The following is an 18,742-nucleotide window of genomic DNA, read 5'->3' on the forward strand; positions in this document are numbered from 1 at the left end:
AAAGAACAATATTTTCATATTCTCTGAAAAGGCTATTAAATACTCCTCCCTTTCCCAGATACACATCTGTGTGAGGCTGGATTTTCTTCATGTACTTCAACCACACCCCAACATACCACAACAGACTGAAGGAAGTGAGAAGATGTGAGATGTAGCTGTCTTCTATTTTCAAAAAGGTAAAACAGTACTATTCTATTTTTTTGTTTTGGACAATATAGTTATTTTTCACAGAAATTTTTATGTTAACACGTAATGAGTTTTTTACTAAAATAAACATTAAGCAATTTTTCAGTTTTAATTTCTAATATGGCAAATATCAACAGATACAACCACATAAAGAAAAACTCTTTGAGACCCTCAATGATTTTTAAGAGTGTAAAGGGTCCTGACACCAGAAAGTTTGAGAACCACTGCTCTAAATCAAAGGTGGCACACTGGTGGGACGTGAACCAACTCTGGCCCAAAGACATGTTTTTTAAACATCTGAATCCGTTGTGAACAGCTGCACACATTTAGAAATCAGGAAAACTCACATCGAAATCCATCTCTCTGATTTCTCCTGAGAAGTCTGGACATCTGGCAAGATCAGGGCCCGTATTCCCACATGGCACAAACGGGCTGGCAGAGAAGAGCAGCCAGCCCTTCATCCAGGCAGAGGGTCTCTGGTTCATCGCAAGAACCACACTCATTACCCACCTGGCCTGCATACACTTCTGGGCGTGTAACCCCTGCTTAGACATCTCACCTCCCATTACAGGAGTGACCTTTTCGGTGAACCAGCCATGTGCATAGCACAGCATTTGTCTGTAATTCTCATTCTGTACTCAATTCCCTGCAGGTTTGGCAACCCCCAACTGCCAATCAGAAACTGGAATAACTGCCAGAGTCTTGCTTTCTTTGATCAGTGACACACTAAATATGGCTCCCGTCCCAGTCTATTCTGTGAAAATTAAGTAAGCTCTCCCTGTTGTCTCTGGGAGGAAACTCGGCCATGCCCATTCAAGATTAATGGTGTGGGCCAAAAGGAATCTTAAACTCTGCTACCCTTACAGGGGTCGGATCAGCCTCAAAACAATTTAGGTGTTAAATGAGGCTGTCTTTCAACACCAGACTGGCCTGTAATCCCCCAAAAGCTCTTTAAAGAAGTCTCTGCTAAGAACTCCAGTGCATCTGTGAAAACTTTAGAACTCTGACCCCAGGAGCCTCATTGTCAAAGAGGCTCCTCTAGGGAGTCCCTAAGATATTTTTAGATTGCTCTTGGACTGAGGACAAACTCTTTAATACCAAAGCCAAGGGCTTTAAGGAGGATAATCTGCCAGGATGGGCCAACGAGCAAGCCACGCATTTAGGGTTTCCAGATGCACTTACTGGTATGCCATGACCCTGGAAGCGCGGCACGTCCTCCTCAGGAAGAGGGGTGGGGACAACAAAGTATGCTGGCAACCTAGAAGAAAGAGATGTCATCGGTTTTAGTGCTGGAGTTAATTCATTAAATATGAAAGCTCAACGTCAATGAACACAGGAAGTTAAGCAGAGTGTCATGACATGGACCATATTTCCCTTTTTTTTTTTAAATAAATAAATTTATTTATTTATTTATTTATTTATTTTTGGCTGTGTTGGGTCTCCATTGCTGCACGCGGGCCCTCCCCAGTTGTGGCGAGCAGGGGCTACTCTTCCTTGCGGTGCGCGGGCCTCTCATTGCGGTTGCTTCCCTCGCTGCAGAGCACGGGCTCTAGGCACGCGGGATTCAGTAGCTGTGGCACACAGGCTCAGCAGTTGTGGCTCACGGGCTGTAGAGCACAGGCTCAGTTGTTATGGCGCACGGGCCCAGTTGCTCCGCGGCATGTGGGATCCTTCCGGACCAGGGCTCAAACCTGTGTCCCCTGCATTGGCAGGAGGACTCCCAGCCACTGTGCCACCAGGGAAGCCCCATATTTCCCTCTTAAGAAGAACCAGCGCAGATGAACCGTCTCTGTCGAAATCAGTCAGGAATCTGAGTTCAAATCCTAGCTCTGCGTCTGATTCTGTGTAACCCTAGGTAAGTTACCCCACCTCTCTGGGTCTGTTTCCTCATGAATAAAATCACCATGGCAATGTACTCATCAAAATCCAGATTGCAGGAAACTATCAGACAAGTGGCCTGGTTTCTTCAAATAAATTGCAAGAAAAAGCTAATAGTGTGAGACTCTATAGATTAAGAAGTTTAAGAAACCTATCAATTTTCAAGATATTAATCTCATCGAATCTTTTTTTTTGGCTACGTTGGGTCTTCGTTGTCGCACGTGGGCTTTCTCTAGTTGCAGCAAGCGGGGGCTACTCTTCGTTGCAGTGGGCAGGCTTCTCATTGCGGTGGCTTCTCTTGTTGTGGAGCACAGGCTCTAGGCGCGCAGGCTTCAGTAGTTGCGGCACGTGGGCCCTAGAGTGCGCGGGCTTCAGTAGTTACAGCGCATGGGCTCAGTAGTTGCGGCTCGCGGGCTCTAGAGCACAGGCTCAGTAGTTGTGGTGCATGGGCTTAGCTGCTGTGCGGCATGTGGGATCTTGCCAGACCAGGGACTGAACCCGTGTCCCCTGCATTGGCAGGTGGATTCTTAACCACTGAGCCATCAGGGAAGTCCCTCATTGAATCTTGATTAATGATAAAACAGATAAAAAGATGAAAAATAAATTGTTTTGAAAATTTATAAAACAATGGAGAAAATCTGAACACTTGACTGGGTACTGAATGATATTAAGGAATCAAATGTTAAATGTGAAAGGTGTGATAATGCTTTTATGATTATGTTTATAAAAAGAGTCCTTCATTCTTAGAGATGTAAAACTTAAATATTTATGAATGAAATGTGATGAGCTCTAGGATTTATTTCAAAATATTTGGGTGGGATGGGGCGGGGGGAGGGTTGGAGTAGGTAGAGAGACTAGCACAGAGTAGGCACAGAGACTAGCCATGAGTTAATAACTGTTGAAGCTGGGTGACGGGTAAAAGGAATTCATCAAATTCTCTTTTCTTTTATACTGCTTGAAATTTTCCATTTAAAAAAAAAACCTTAAGGTAATTAAAAGGAACAAAACTCCCATAGTATTGTGATGTAAAACCAGGTTTGGGAACAACTGGTCAAGGCTAAGATACCTCAAACCATTAAAACATAGAAGAATTATTTGGCTTTAGAGGCTCCGAAGCGCTTGGAATATTTTCTTTCACGTCCGCTTGAGCGGGTGGGCTTACTACCCCTTCCTCAGGTGCTGTCACTGAGGCAAAAACCTGTTCACAGGTCAATGGCTCTCAAATTCAGGCTGCCCGTTAAAGCCACACAGGAAGATTTAAAAATTCCCAGTGTCCCGGCTCCACCGCAGAACTATTAAATATCAGAGGTGTCAAAGCTCTCCAGGTGTGTCATCAGGATGACAGCTGTTGTTCTAGAAGCTCCTGCTAGTCAAAGTGTACGGCAGCATCACCCAGACACTTAGAAGGAGAGCAGCCCCGACCTACAGAGTCAGAATCTGCACTTTCACAGGCTCCCCAGGGGACCGGGCCCGCACAGTCAACCGTGAGGAGCAGCGCCTTAGATGGCAACTTACAGACAGACAACTGTTTCCCAACCCTCACCGGAGAGTCGCCCGTGGGCTTTGTGTAAACCAGATTCTCAGCTCCTTCCCCAGAGGCTCACTGGACAAAGCTGGGATGGGCCCACCCTGCTTTAAAAAATTTGCATGTCTTCCTCTACTAGTGTGGTTGAATATTTCACAAGTTAATTGTTCCTTATAAACAGTCTTTCACCAAAGGGGAAAAAAATGTCAGAACCCAGGGTATTAGCATGCGTACCATGCAGTCACTGAAGAAAGGAGGCTGCAAAGAAAGGGACAGCTCTGCCCCAGTGGGGGGGTTGTGGGGTCCCCTCCTGTCCCAGTGGACTCAAGGTGGTTCTACAGAGGCTCTGCTGGGAGACTCCCGATGTCTACGAGCAACTAACCCTCCCACCTGGGAGAACACTCATTTTAGTCACTAGGAGGAGTTTTGAACACAAAGTAAACAGCCTCTCCAAATATAAGCTGACTTTATTCAAGGAAAGTTGTATGAGCCTCTCAGGAACCACCTCAGTTAGGGGGAGGGAACCCCCAAAGCGACACCACCAGAGCAGCAATGTCTTCCTGCGGCTGCATCAATTCCTAGGTTCCCCTGTGTTACACACACCCTACAGGGCTGAGGACCTTCTTATACCTTCACAGGGAGGTGGGATGAAGAAAGGCTTTTCAGGTGAAGGCAAAGTAGACACTCAGTTTCTTGTTCTTATCCAAACTGATCAGGGTCTCCTCTTACCACTGGGGCTTTCGTTAATTTATTCATTGTCCCCAACTTATTGAGTGGGTCTTATAAGTCAGGCACTATACTTGGTACTGAGGATATAAAGATGAACCAAAACAGCGTCCTTGATTCCCCAGGACTGATGGGCTGCAGAAACAAACATTAACCAAATGGTGATACAGATAAGAATAAACTCACGATCGCAGGAGGTGCTAAGGAGAGAGGCACACAGTGCAATGAAAGCTCTCACGGGAGACCTCATCTAGTCTCGGGAAGACTCCCTAAAAGAGACACCTGGGCAGAGATCCGACCGATGAAGTGGAGGTAACTCACTAGTACGGTTGGAAGCAAGAGGGGCATCCTAGACAGACCGCACAGGCAAGGCCCACAGGAGGGACTCAGGGTGGCTGGAGGGGTAACACGCAAAGCTGGAGACTTAGGCATGAGTCAAACCACGAAGGGCCTTGCAGGGCCCGTTAGAAGTTTTATCCTCTCTACCATGAACAGCAAGGAGCCAACGAAGCAGGCGGAGGGAGGACGATGGCAGTGGGTGGGGGAGACCATGCAGGCAGCTACCGCAGTGCCAGGTAAGAAACAAAGCACAGCTTTTCCTGTCTCATCCCCGTGGGGCAGAAGCGCAGGGGGGCAGTCCAGGGGGAGTGGGTTTGCACCGAGTGCTCTGAGCAGCACGATCTTGCTGAGGCTCCATTCTCCCCCCGACCACTAATTAGAACCCCCTGACACCCCACTCCACCCACCTTCTCTACCTGGTATATTTCTGATGTGCTGACACCTATGCAAATACCAATGAATTTAATCAGTATGTGGCAGGGTCCTGGGAATGGGCACGCCTTCTATCAGTGTCAACATCGCATTACAAAATATCACCTCCTAGGAGCAGGGCTTTCTGACCTCCTCCTGACTGAGAGCTTGTTTTCCCTTTCCAAGCTTTGTGACTACAGAGAGGGCAGGAGGGGCAGGGTGGGCATGGGGGGCTGGGATCCGACACTTGCCCTGCAGGCCCCTCCCCACTGTCACCCCAGTTTGTGCGGTAACAAGAGGGCTAACCTTGCAAGTGTCTGAGACTGATCAAAATCAAAACTGATCTACTGAAGAGGCCCCTCGGAACCATGGGTACAAAATGCTCTAGAAAAACACGAATATTTTGAAACTGTCAGCAGGGTGTTGAGGGTTATGTTCCAAAATGATAAGATTCAAGTTTCAAAAAAAGGATTACACAGAGTCATCCTTTAAAAATGTAGGTGAGATCACGTCACGCCTCTGCTCAAACTCCTCCGCACTGCACTATAAATTCTGAAACCCTCCCTGCCCATCGGCACCCAGCCGGCCCCCTCCTCCCTGATCACACCTCCTACTGCTCTGCCCCCTGCTCTCGCCTCTCCAACCCCTGGGCTCCTCGCTGTTCCTCACACAAGCCAGACAAGATTCCACCTCAGAAAAAAAAAAAAAAAAAAAAGATTCCACCTCAGGGCCTTTGCCCCTGCTGTTCCCGCTGGCCTGACCAACCCTCCTGCCAACCTCTCCAGCACGCCCCAGTCCCTGGCCGCATCTATTTTTCTCCATCGCACTTATTACCTCTTAATACACTATAATTACTCACTTATTCTATCATCATTTTCCTCCTCTAGAACGAAAGCTCCAGGAGGGCAGGGATTTTTAGGCTCTATCTCCAGTAGCCAGGACACTGTCAGGCACATAGGAGACCCTCAGAAATGTTTATTGAGGGACTTCCCTGGTGGCGCAGTGGTTAGGAATCTGCCTGCCAAAGCAGGGGACACGGATTCGAGCCCTGGTCCGGGAAGATCCCACCTGCCGCGGAGCAACTAAGGCCGCGCGTCACAACTGCTGAGCCTGTGCTCTGGAGCCCACGAGCCACAACTACTGAGCCCGGGCGCCTAGAGCCTGTGCTCCACAACAAGAGAAGCCACCGCAATGAGAAGCCCGTGCACCGTGATGAAGAGTGGCTCCCGCCCGCCACAACTAGAGGGGGCCCGTGCGCAGCAACGAGGACCCAATGCGGCCAAAAATAAATAAATAAATAAATAAATAAATTTATATTAAAAAAATGTTTATTGAATGAATAAATAAAATGCTTGATAAAAGGAAAGCAAATACATGATATAAATTCAGAAATGCCTCTAAAAGTTTTACATTTAGATTACAGATATAATAATGGGAAGAAAAAGACAAATTCACTTCTGAATGTTTTAAGGGATACTTTAAGGGTTTCTTAAAAAAGCACAGTATCAAAAAAAAAAAAAAAGCACAGTATCGATGTGGAGAAAGTGGAACCCTCATACATTGCTGATGGGAGTGTAAAAACGGTGCAGTGGCTATGGAAAACAGTCTGGCAGTTCCTCAAAAGGTTAAATGCAGAGTTACTATATGACCCAGCAATTCCACCCCTAGGAATATACCCAAGAGAACTGAAAATACACGTCCATATGAAAGCTTGTATACTAATGTTTGTAGCAGCATATTCATAGTAGCCAAAAAGTGAAAACAACCCAGTGTCCATCAACTGATGAATGGATAAATAAAATACGGTATACCCATACCATGGGATATTATTCAGCAGTAATAAAACAATGAAATCCTGATATATGCTAGAACATGGATGAGCCTTGACAACATTATGTTAAGTGAAAAAAGCCAGGCACAAAGACCACATATTATATGGTTCCATTTATGTGAAATGCCAAGAATAGGCAAATCTATAGAGACAGAAAGTAGTTAGTGGTTGTCTAGGGCTGGGGGAGTGGGGAGGGGGGGAATGGGGAGTGACTACTAAGGGGTAAGGGGTTATTTGGGGGATGATGAAGATATTCTAAAATTGACTGCGGTGATGGTTGCACAACCCTGTAAATGTGCTAAAAAACACTATACACTTCAAACAGGTGAATTGTATGGCATGTGAATTAAATCTCAACAAAGCTGTTCAAAAAGAAAAGCACAACACTCTGAGAGCTTACCTTTCACAGACTTTATAGCCTTCATTGACACTCACTGCTTTGTACTTCATGTTGCCTTTGGTCCGCTCCAGCTCCCAACACCAGTCCTGAAGTGTGTCAAACATTATGGCATGGTTCTTGGGGTCAGTAGCTAACAAAACAAATTGAGAAAGACAGTAAAATCTTGTCGTGAAGCCCTGGTATTTTAATGGTGTGAAAGTGGCTCCTCGGGCCCCAACTTCCTACACTAAGCCCATTTTTATCCCCACAGAATGAACTCACTGCTTCATCCTAACCTTGTTCCTTTTTTCTGTCATTCATCCAAAATTATGAGTGAGGCTCTGTCTTTTTGTGCTGGGCGAAAGCAGCTGTTCTTATTCCATTCCGTGCAAAAGTAATTTATAGCTCCATTTTCAGTCATCTGACCATGAGATAATTTATATAACATAAAAAGATCCTGTGCGGCACTAAAAGACAGGCTTGGCACAAATGCTAAAATAATAAAATATTTTTAGCCCTACCAATGTGTGCATAAGATGGCAAACTCATTTGAACAGCCTGTCAGATTCCTGAGTGTGAAGCCTCCTTCAGTGTGAAGATGCACTGCCCAAAAGAGGCGTTTTCAGTGTGACACCTGGTTTCTGAGGGCTATAAACAAATCAGACAGCTATGGTGAAGGTCAGGGCCTGCAAGCCAAGGGCCACATCACGGTGACGGGGACTTCTGCCCCTGACCTTGCCGCTACCTGCTAGGAGGAAGTGCCCAGGAGCACTACTCCTGCAGCCCAGCAGGTGTGTCCTTGGTCCCCTCCCAAGCCACAGCACAGCTTGATGGGGGTGACGTGCACCAAAACACCCTTGGGTATTTACACAAATCAGTCCATTCAAGCCTGTGCACATCTTAAAAAAACAAGCCTTGGGACCTCTCTGGCAGTCCAGTGGTAAAGAATCCACTTTCCAATGCAGGGGACGTGGGTTTGATCCCTGGTCGGGGAACTAAGATCCCACATGCCATGGGGCAACTAAGCCCGAGTGCCACAACTACTGAGCTCGCACGCCTCAACGAGAGAGCCCACGTGCCACAAACTATAGAGTCCACACGCTCTGGAGCCTGCGTGCCACAGCTAGAGAGAGAAAACCTGCGTGCCACAACTACAGAGAAGCCCGCGTGCCGCAGTGAAGACACGACGCAACCAAAAAAATAAACACATTTTTAAAATAAACAAAAATATCAAAAAAAAAAAAAGCAAGCCTTCCTGGAAAAACAAAGTGTTTAATAAAACTCCCACCTGCTCCTTTTAATACAAACAGATCATAGTACAAAGGATGATAAGACAAATAATGATTAAAAAACAACAGCTAAGCTTATATAGCACTTAGTATGCCAGGCACTATCCTGAGCATATTACATATAATAACTCAATCCTCACAACCCTACAGGGTAGGTAATATTATTTCCTCCATTTTACAGATATGGCACAGAAAGGTCAATTAACTTGCCCAAGGTCACAGAGCTAGGCAATGGCAGAAATGGAATTCAAACCCAGGCAGCAGTAAAGGAAATTTCCATAAAGTAATAAATGTAAATATTAATAAATTCCCCCATGGACATAAGTAGTAACAATACTCCTGGGACCTTTTAGCCAAAGTACATGTGTGAATTATTAAGCCTGAGTAAAATGAAAGACGTTCAGATTGCAAAGCACCCACCTCTACAAACCCCTACTCAATCAAAAAGCAAATTGGTCAACTTGCACCTATCAGCTATAACCTTTACTCATCAAAAAAAAAGGAGGTTGGAAGGAGAAAAGAAGGCTAGAATTCAGATTGAACAGAAGATGCTATATATCCTGGGCTTTCTGGCACAAAAAGCCACCACAAGGTAATGAGCTCAGTAGTTGTGGCGCGCGGGCTTAGTTGCCCCGCGGCATGCGGGATCTTACTGCCAGGGTCAGTCAAGGTAAGGGTTTTGGCATACAGATTAACACATGCTGGGGAGCCAAGAAACCGTCCTGTGCTGGGTCCAGACCAAGAATCAGGATATAAGGAAGTGGCAGAATTCCTAAAAATACAGTATGATTTTCAAATGTAGACCCAGTAAATGTTTATATAAATTACAGCAATCAACAAAGAAGTCATATTTTGTATATCTCATATTGCAACAAGCTGTTGTCAGCCAGCACTCAGCTAATCAGCACTTATACATACTGCTACAGTGAAAAGATCATTCACAAAGACGAACTTAACTGAATTAAGGAACAAGTTTTATGTTCGGCCTGATAGTAGTGCTAAGTATATTTTAGGTCAGTGTAGCTCTCTGAGCATAATCTGTCCTGAATAAGCAGTTACACTCTCAATTAACCCTCATTTAATGACTGCACCCTGTGTGCCATGCATTTTAACAACTTGTAATTTTCACAACACCTCAAGGGAAGCATTAACAATACTACTTTTTGAAATGAGAAAACAGAGGCCCAAGAGTTAAGTGACATCCCCAAGATCACACAGCTACTAGGCAGCTGGACAAGGATTTGAACTCAGGTGGGACAGACCTGGAAATTCATACCTTTTCTACTAGATCACCATAGTCCCCCAAATGCGAGCTACTCTCTCAGATCTACATCTCTGCACACGCCAGTCCCGCTGCCTCAAATACTCCTGGGTGCCTACCGGACACTCCACATCCTTCACCAGCAGTTCAGGACCAGCCTTCGCCCTCTGACAGCCCTCCCTCCCCCAGCGTGGTCGTTCCCTCCCACCACAGGACACATCACTCTGTTTGACTTGAAGCTCTTAGAGGGCAGGGATTTAGTCCTGTTCATATCCCCAGGGTGTGTGACCCACAGCAAGCGTTCGATAAACATTTACCAAATGAGCAGTTAGTGACACAGCAACTCTGCATTCCAGAAAGCATGATATATGCAGTTAAACTAACATGCCACCTCCCTGATGAAAGGCACATGGCACTCAGGATCAGTAAACATCAACTTCACGTTAAGTGTAATGGGCAAATAGGAAGGTAATGCACAACATGATAAATATAATTAACACTGTTGTACGTTATACACAAAAGCTGTTAGAGTAAATCCTGAGTTCTCATCACAAGGAAAAAAATTTTTTCTATTTCTTTAATATTATATTTATATGAGATGATGGATGGTCACTAAACTTACTGTGGTCATCATTTCAAGATGTACGTAAATCAAATTATTATGCTGTACACCTTACACTTATACAGCAGTGTGTCAATTATATCTCAAGAAAACTGGAAGAAAAAAAAATACTGTTAATCATTTGGAATGTAAAAAAAAAGAGGAATGGACAGAGCAAGTGGACAGACGGAGGAGGAGAGATCCAGAGAAGGAAGAAGACAGACATCTGTGGAAACACTGTACAAAGCTAGGCATTATTAATAGCTAATTCAGAAGACCACAGTTTCTTACTTAAAAGACTGCTCGCTCTCTTTTTGAGGGAACCGAATGGAAAACATTTGGAATTTTAAGTTTTCTAACCAAACTACTTTTCTGATGTGCTCTCTTAGGTACAACTGTTCCACTCCCCATCCCCCAAACATTTGCTATAAGGCATGTTCTGGTTGTTTAAAAACTTTCTAGAATGCAAGACATTTTTTAGGGTCTCATGAAATGAAACCAAGTGTATTAAAGTGAAAAACAGAATCCAGGGACAGACAGAGTGATTTTAAACTTGTCTCAGTTTTGCTTCTCTATAGCCTCACATTCCCAATCATAATATATTGATTTTCTTTCATAAGCAACAAACAAATAATCCCTCACAAAAAGCAAACAAACCTAAAAGATAAATTAAAGAAACAAAGATCACAGGAAAGAAATAGAAACCTTTTTTTAAAAGAAATCTGAATGATTCACCCAAGCAAGAGGCGACCCATTGCTAGAAAAGAGGGGAACAAAACCCATGGATGGGTTTTCTCCCACAGGTTGCAGGTAGGAACTGGAAGGGGCCTGCCTACCTGCAGATGAAAGCTTACCTGCGGATGAAAGTTTACCTGTGTGGTTTTGTGCTGCAGTCGCATAGGAAAACAGAAACAATCGTTTAAGCAGTTTAGGGGCCTGGGTATGATGGATTATGCCACTGACAATCTGGAAAAGAACCAAGCGATGGATACAGTCATGCTTTTGGCAGATAAACACTGAGAAACAAGACCCAAGTTGTCTAGGTTTCCGTAATGCTAATGGGCTCCGATGGGCAGCATGCTGATTAACTCTCATTGAGGTCTGTATCTGTGATGTGATCTCTTGAAATAATGCCAAATAAACAGAACGCTAACCATTTTGTCAGGTTTTTAAGAGCTTTGAGTTTCTAGGGCAATTTTTAAAACATAGTCTAATTTCTCAAAAACAAAGCACTAAAAAAACTTGAGTGCCATTTTCAGATACTCCCAAAATCTGACATGTCAAAGATATATAGCTGACCAGATAATAACCAAGACGCTTAGCTATTCTGTTTTACTTGTTGTGGCCTTAAGGATCTTCTTCTAGAAGATAAGGCAATCAATCCCTCATGCTTTTTGTTTGAAGTTCCAAACAAAAGTATGTTTGGATAGATGACTAAAATCATCATTCAAAATGAAGTTTCTGGCTTCTCAGGGAATTTTCCATGTCTACACCGCTCTTTTTCCTGCTCAGAACAGATATTGGAGTCATGTTTATTATTCTAACTGATCTACCACACTACCTGAAAGAAAATTAAGAGTATACCTGAAAAGAATGCATAACTCACTGCAGCCAAAGACAACAGATAAACTGGTCTCTCCCTAGGTTTCCCCTATGTATCTACCATGACAGTGGCAAGTCTGAGACCTTCAATATCTTAAGAGAAATCTTGGAAGCTACAATAACCATTGTGACCAGTTTGCCCAGTTACACACCTCAATTTGCTGCAGCAACCAGATTAAGGGACCAAAAGCACAGGCTCATTTGGTGACTCACTTTGCCCATGACCGTGTACCTCTCCCTCCTTCACGTAACCACGACCTCCGAGATGTCAACTCCTTCATGCTGGGAGTTGGGGGTCACTGCTGCTGCCTTTTGGAAAGGCTGTCAGAGGTGGGGAAAGGGGGTTGCTTCTAGCTGCTCCATCCTCCCCTTCCCCTGACGGCCTTCGGATCCTGGTTTACCACCTCCCACCCTCTGGAGGCTCTGGGAATGAACACATTATGAACTGAAGGATTAAATGCAGCATGTGCCAAGATAATATAGTCCCACTCTACCAAATTCTCTCTCAATTCTAGTCAAAGCACATGCGATTATAACCAATTTCAACTTTACAGAATGAAAGGCTCCCCTCAACCTTCGTGCAATGGAAGCAAGAACTGAAGTGGGGAAAACCTGATGGGAAATAAAACCTAAAAACACATGTGACTAGTTACCCTTTTGACTTCCTCTTCTTTTGTGTACCTCAGACAAAAGTGGAATACCCGGAGGTCTTTGCAGTGGATGATGAGTTTCTCAGGGTATTTCTTCAGCTGTCCAAAGAGAGTCTTTTTTTTCTCATCAAACACTACACATCAACAGTGAAATCAAGAAGGGAAATCATGTTATAAGACAACAATTAAATGCTAAAGAAACAAGGTAGACTCTTAACTTCCAAGGGCGCCTCTCAAAAGTGAGAGGAAAGGCACCAGCTTCTAAGTAGCTGTCAGCAGGGCCCAGTCCCACCCAGCAGGGGCCCTGTTCTCTGGAAGAGCCAGGGCTCCTCACTCCTCCCAAGGAAGCACAAGACCCAAATGGACTGGCCACTGTTGGCAGAACTGACTCCTGCAGGAAACCCAGCTCTGAAAGCTGAGATTACAAAAGATGGGAGATCGCTAGGGACCTGCCTTTTGGGACAGTCAACTCCCAGGTTTATGGCTGGGGCCCCTCCTGACACCCTCCTCCCTAACCCAGAGTTTGGACCACGCAGCACCTCTTGGCGCTGGGAACACCATAAATGGCTACTGAATGATTTCTGACAAAGCCCTGACTACAAAAATAGAGAAGTGGAGCCCAGAGAGGTTTTGTTTAGTCAGAAGAAAAGGCACTCGAGTGTGGTACGACAGACCTTTATCAGGTGAGCCTTTAAAGTGAGATCTGCACAGCTAACATTGACATATGATCAACATCTATCATGTAATGGCACCGTGGAGTATTAGAAAGAACAGGTTCCATGTTCAAGTCCAAGCTCCTCCAGCTAAGTGACCCCAAATAAGCCACTTTGCATCTCAATTTTATCATCCATAAAACTGATTTAAACAAGGTAAATATGTGAAGAAATTTCAGTAAACTATAAAGGACCAAAAAGAAAAAAAAAAACCTCAACATTATCAGCTATACTTTCAAAGGCTGGCAACACCTCAGGGGAAAACAGATACTCACCTCCATAAATCTGATCAACACAGTGGAGGGTAATGTCATTTTCTCCTATAACCTTATTCTTAAACTGCGTTTCCTAAAAAATTCAAAAGGAAACAACTGTGATTCCTTGCTATGCACTGTGACATTTACAGGTAGAGCAAATCACCATCCTCCACTTGCATATGAAGAAAAATGGGGAGTGGGTGGGAGAAATGGGTGAAGGTGGTCAAAAGGCACAAACTTCAGTTATAAAACAAGTCCTGGAGATGTAATGTACAGCATGGTGACTAGAGTGAATAATACTGCATTGTACATTTGAAAGTTGCTAAGAGGGTAGATCTTAAAAGTTCTCATCACAAGAAAAAAATTGTTTAACTATGTGATGTGATGGATGTTAACTAAACATATTGTGATGATCCTTTCACAATATGTACATACACCAAATTCATCACGTTGTACATCTTAAACTAATACAACGTTAAATGTCAATTATGTCTCAGTAAAGCTAGAAAAAATAAATGAAAAGGTATACATCCTACACAAGCAAACAGGGAAATGTAGTCACATCCCTAGGAAAGGGACGATGAAGGAGTGAAGTGTGTGAGAAATGCTGCGAACACTCGTCTTCAAACCCAGGCAGGACATGCCATTCCCGGCTGCTCCCAGGCCGACCCACCAGGCCGCATGCACAACACCCTGAGAGATGCTGGTAGGTGGCGCATAGGTTCAGATTTCTCCACACAAATGCAGACAGGTGAGTGACAAAGCTATGAGAAGGCAGGAAGAAAACCCCGGGAGATTCAAGCTCTGTAAACGCTGCCTCTGTACAGGACTAGGAACCAGGCCGCTACAGCAACAGCTGCACAGAAGCCCACGCTGTCAGGTGGTGGGCCGCTGGCGTGGCCCGGCCGGCCGGTTCCCATTGCCACCAGCGCGCCCTGAGGGGTGCGGGTGTTCCCTCACTCCACTGCTCACTCTTCCTAAGGGGGACAAGCCTTACACGCACAGAGCAAACACAAAGTAAACCCAAACTCAGTGCTGCCTTCAGCACCAGTTTCATAACTGAATTCAGTTCCTAAATTTGAGGAAGAGTTCAGTATAGAGAAAACATGGGGAACTAGTATATTTGGGGAGATGTGATTCCCATGAATCATAGGTACTGTGCTGAAATACAGAAGAAACTTAAAAGCTGACGGTGTCAACCTACGAGGTCAAATGCAAGCCAGCGTGACGTGAGGCACTGCTGGGAAACTGCAGAGCGGTCCTCCCACTGAAAGGAGACCCCAAAGGAGAGAGAGCAGACTAGTGGTGAGAAAGACTCTGGCCTTTGTGTTTATGTGCGTTAGGGGCGAGTTATTGAGAAGCTGGGAGAAAAGACAATGGGGCCGCCAATGCAGTGCTCCCACAAACTCAGCCAAGTGCAGCTCATACATACATCATTATCCAAGGCAGATTCGTCATCGCCTAAGAAAGCAATCTTGAAGTCTGTGCAGACAAGCCTCCCATAGATTCCACGCTGACAGGAATCTTCCTGGACACACTTCAGTACCGTGCTGGCTTCACAGAGCAGCTGTTCACCTGATCAAAACCAAAACAAGTCCTCCTTAGAGTCCTCAGGCAACATGCAGAACGCAAACAGTACAAGCTTCCCGGCTCTATTCCGGTAAGACAAACACACACCACAACACAGCACACAGGAGCTGCAAAACCTAGGGGAGGAGACGAGGCAGAGCGGGGACCGTGGAGAAGTGAAATCGCAATGACTCGGATACACTTTTACATGGGGCACTTCTCTGTCTTCTCACTGTGAATAATGGACGTGTCCAAACAGGTAGAAATGATCTCGGCTACACTTACAAACACAGATCTTAGTGCTTTTATCACTTGGACCCAAGCAGAAGTTCTGGAGAAGCGGTACCCAAGTGAGCAAAGCCAGAAGGGCTGGCCAGCGAGCTCTGGAGCCCCCCCTTCCTGTGAGGGTGGGCCATTCCTCACCCCGGAACTGCGGAAAGAGGGCGGGTGTCTCCCTGGCCCGGGGCCCTAAGGCAGCTTCCTCAGGCACAGAGGGTGCAGCACGACTGCACTCATTCTGGCTCCACGGACAAGGATGGGAGGAAAAGGGAGGTCAGAGGTTTGTGGGAAAAAAACCTGTTTCCTCTCTTTCTTAGTTGAGAGTATTTCCTCTCAGTGTGTCACCTTTCCTGCTCTATCTGCAGACGCCCAGCAGCATGAGAGCTGTATTTCCTGGTGATAGAGAGTACTTCTCACTATAGTCAAAAAGATGAGGATTTAGGGATAGGCAGGAAGCGGAGAGACTCATGAGGGCTGGATGCCTGTGTAAGGGCAGGAAAAAAAGAAGGATACAGGGGAAATGAAAAACTAAGTATAAAATTAAAAAAAAAAAAAACTAAGTGTAAATACTTTGTGACAAGAAAGAAAAAGGAATTTCCTTCTCATCCAACAGGTAACCATCTTCTCCTTAGAATCTCCCTCTGGATATTTCCTTCAATGTCTTTAAATTTACCATCTGGCTCAAAATTCATTTATTCTAACTTTCACTATGAAAACAAAGAAGAATTTCAGACACTAAGACTATCAGGGGACACATATTATATTTCATCTTGTTTTTTTCTCTCTTCCAAGGGGTTAATTACAATGGAAATACAGGAAGATGGCTCTGTCACCAGGTCAGCCTCTACAGAGACCACCGGGCTTGAAGAAAACAGTGAAGTCAGGGCCTCATTAGGGTTTAAAATAGTCCCAGAAAAAGTGCTTCAGCTGAATCCGAGGTAGAAGACACGTGAGCAAGGCTTCCTGTGCTTCCAACTCCTGGTGTAAAACAACTTTAACGGCGAGCCTCTTCCAAGACGAGGCAAGCCATATGGGTCCACGGTCAGGCACTGGAGACCAGAAGTTGGCACACAGGGGCTAAAACGACATCCAGGAGAGGCTCTGCAAGCACGGCGACCTGCACCACACTTGTCAGCTTGTACGTTCAAAGTCTCAGGTCATGGGAGGCATGAGCTGGAAAAGATCATAGTTTAGTCTAGGAAACCTGGGCTGCACACCTAGAAGAGGCCGTCAGGAATCCAGGGGTTGGGAGAATGTACATAACACTAAGCTAGAGACAAAAGTAAATTTCAGAATCTACAATATAATCCAAGAAGAGGAAATACAATAGGATATATGGATTGAGGTTTAGGCCATTATTATAGGGAAAAGCCTTTGAAACTTAAAAACATTTTTTAAAAAGTTAGAGATTCTGATATGTTTACCAAATAAGGTGGATCAGTCAGAAACTTGTACATATTCGTATCCTCTCAATAAAATGGAATAAAATTAAAAGAACCAGAATGAGGACTCAATTGTTTTGGGAAATGTATCTAAAAATACTTATGAAAAAAGCTATTTGGGACTGGAAAAAAGAAAGTAGCAAAACAATCGAATGCACAACTCACTGGATAGCCCCATATATGGAGAGGCTACACCACCAAGAAGTTTGTTTCTGAATGCAGAAATGATTAAAACTTGACTTAAGCTATAGAGTCACTCTCCTCCATCAGAAAGAAATAAAGAGAGAAAGAGAGAGAGAGAAAGAGAAAGAGAGAGAGAGAGAGGGAAGAGAGAGAGAGAAAGAAAGAGAGAAAGAAAGAAAGAAAAAAAGAAAGAAAGAAAGACAGGAAGAAAGGAAGGAAGGAAGAAAGAAAGAAAGGAGGGAGGGAGGGAGGGAGGGAGGAAGAAAGGAAGGAAGAAAGGAAGAAATCCAACCAATCCAGGCTCCTCGGTGATGATCAAAGAGCAAAGCCCTGGCAGCCCCAGGGTTGGTTAAACCCCAAGGGGTCGGGTGTAGGGATCTGCAGGGGACCAGGATCTTCCTGACTGGGGACCAGAATACTGGATGGGGCCAAGTAAGGCACCCTGAAAAAAGACCTCATTTGCTTACAAAAGAGGTGAGAATTTCCCACGTTTAATTTCATCAGCTATGGGGAAGGGGAAACAAAAATTCTTCGTAGCTGTTGGAATACTCAGTCCCAGGTATGCAGTTACTGAACTAAAGACATTGATATTTTTGCCCAACTCATTACTGTCACACACTGTCTGGATGAAAACAAAGGAGTTTATATATAGTGCTACTAGGGATGACACAATTTATCACTGGCTTTGAATTGCACATGAGGTAAGATGCTAACATGACTGTTACCTGGCAACAAGTGAAGAGTTACTTCCTTCTCTGTTACTTCCTTTTCGTTTGTGTGAATTTCCTAAAAGAGAAGAGAAAAGGGTAATATTTTTGTTTATTTAAGGGCTCAAAATGAATAACATAAAGCCATACTTTCAGAATACACACTAAAACATCATATTCGCTCAGGAGCTTTTTGTTTATTTGACAAGCTAAGTTTTGTTTTGTTTTGTTTTTTAATTAAAGTATAGTTGATTTACAGAGTTAAGTTTTTTTTTTTTAAGTATTTTTAACTAAAGGAAGTCAGAAAATTTCAACAAGTTGGTTCAATGTATTACACTAATTATTTAGAATTGACAACTATCAGCTGTCCCAAGTGGAGGGTCAGGGATGGGCACTCCCCATATAAAGGAACAAATGCCACATAGCAAAGAAAAGCAGCTCAAGCAGAGTCAGAAAGAGAATGGAAGACAGCCCACAGAATGATTCCCCTTTCTCCAGTGAGAATCAAGGATCGAAAACAAAGGAAGATTGTTGTGGGCTTTTGAGAGAAAATGAACCTGTGTAAAGGGTTTGAAGGTAAGAATAGGAAACTACTGGACTGGCCAAAAGGTTTGTTCGGTTTTTTCCATAAGATGGCTCTAGTAGCACTTAGTTGTCTTTAACTTCATTTGAAATAATTCTGTTAGACTGTATGTGACAGCTGTGCATTTAAAAAGACTTATCAAAATTGGTGAATTTTTGTGTAGCCATTTTAATACTGAAGATGGAAGAAAAAAAAGCAACATTTTCAGCATATTATGCTTTATTATTTCAAGAGAGGTAAAAGCGCAACTGAAATGCAAAAAAAGATTTGTGCAGTGTATGGAGAAGGTGCTGTGACTGATCAAACGTGTCAAAAGTGGTTTGTGAAGTTT

At 44.2% G+C, this 18,742-nt stretch overlaps 1 protein-coding gene across 1 annotated transcript in view; it reads right to left on the reverse strand.

The window, feature by feature from the left end:
* MTMR12 (myotubularin related protein 12) overlaps positions 1–18,742 on the reverse strand; it is a 66,195-nt gene that overhangs the window by 21,339 nt on the left and 26,114 nt on the right. The window contains exons 2-8 of the mRNA XM_068535199.1: positions 17,847–17,907; positions 15,081–15,223; positions 13,667–13,739; positions 12,682–12,812; positions 11,299–11,392; positions 7,297–7,426; positions 1,369–1,444 (exon numbers count right to left, since the gene is read on the reverse strand). Coding sequence (XP_068391300.1) covers positions 1,369–1,444; positions 7,297–7,426; positions 11,299–11,392; positions 12,682–12,812; positions 13,667–13,739; positions 15,081–15,223; positions 17,847–17,907 — 708 coding nt within the window. The remainder of the gene's footprint in view (positions 1–1,368; positions 1,445–7,296; positions 7,427–11,298; positions 11,393–12,681; positions 12,813–13,666; positions 13,740–15,080; positions 15,224–17,846; positions 17,908–18,742) is intronic.

The sequence above is a fragment of the Eschrichtius robustus genome, chromosome 2 (assembly GCF_028021215.1).
Source record: "Eschrichtius robustus isolate mEscRob2 chromosome 2, mEscRob2.pri, whole genome shotgun sequence".
In the NCBI taxonomy this organism is placed as follows: domain Eukaryota; kingdom Metazoa; phylum Chordata; class Mammalia; order Artiodactyla; family Eschrichtiidae; genus Eschrichtius; species Eschrichtius robustus.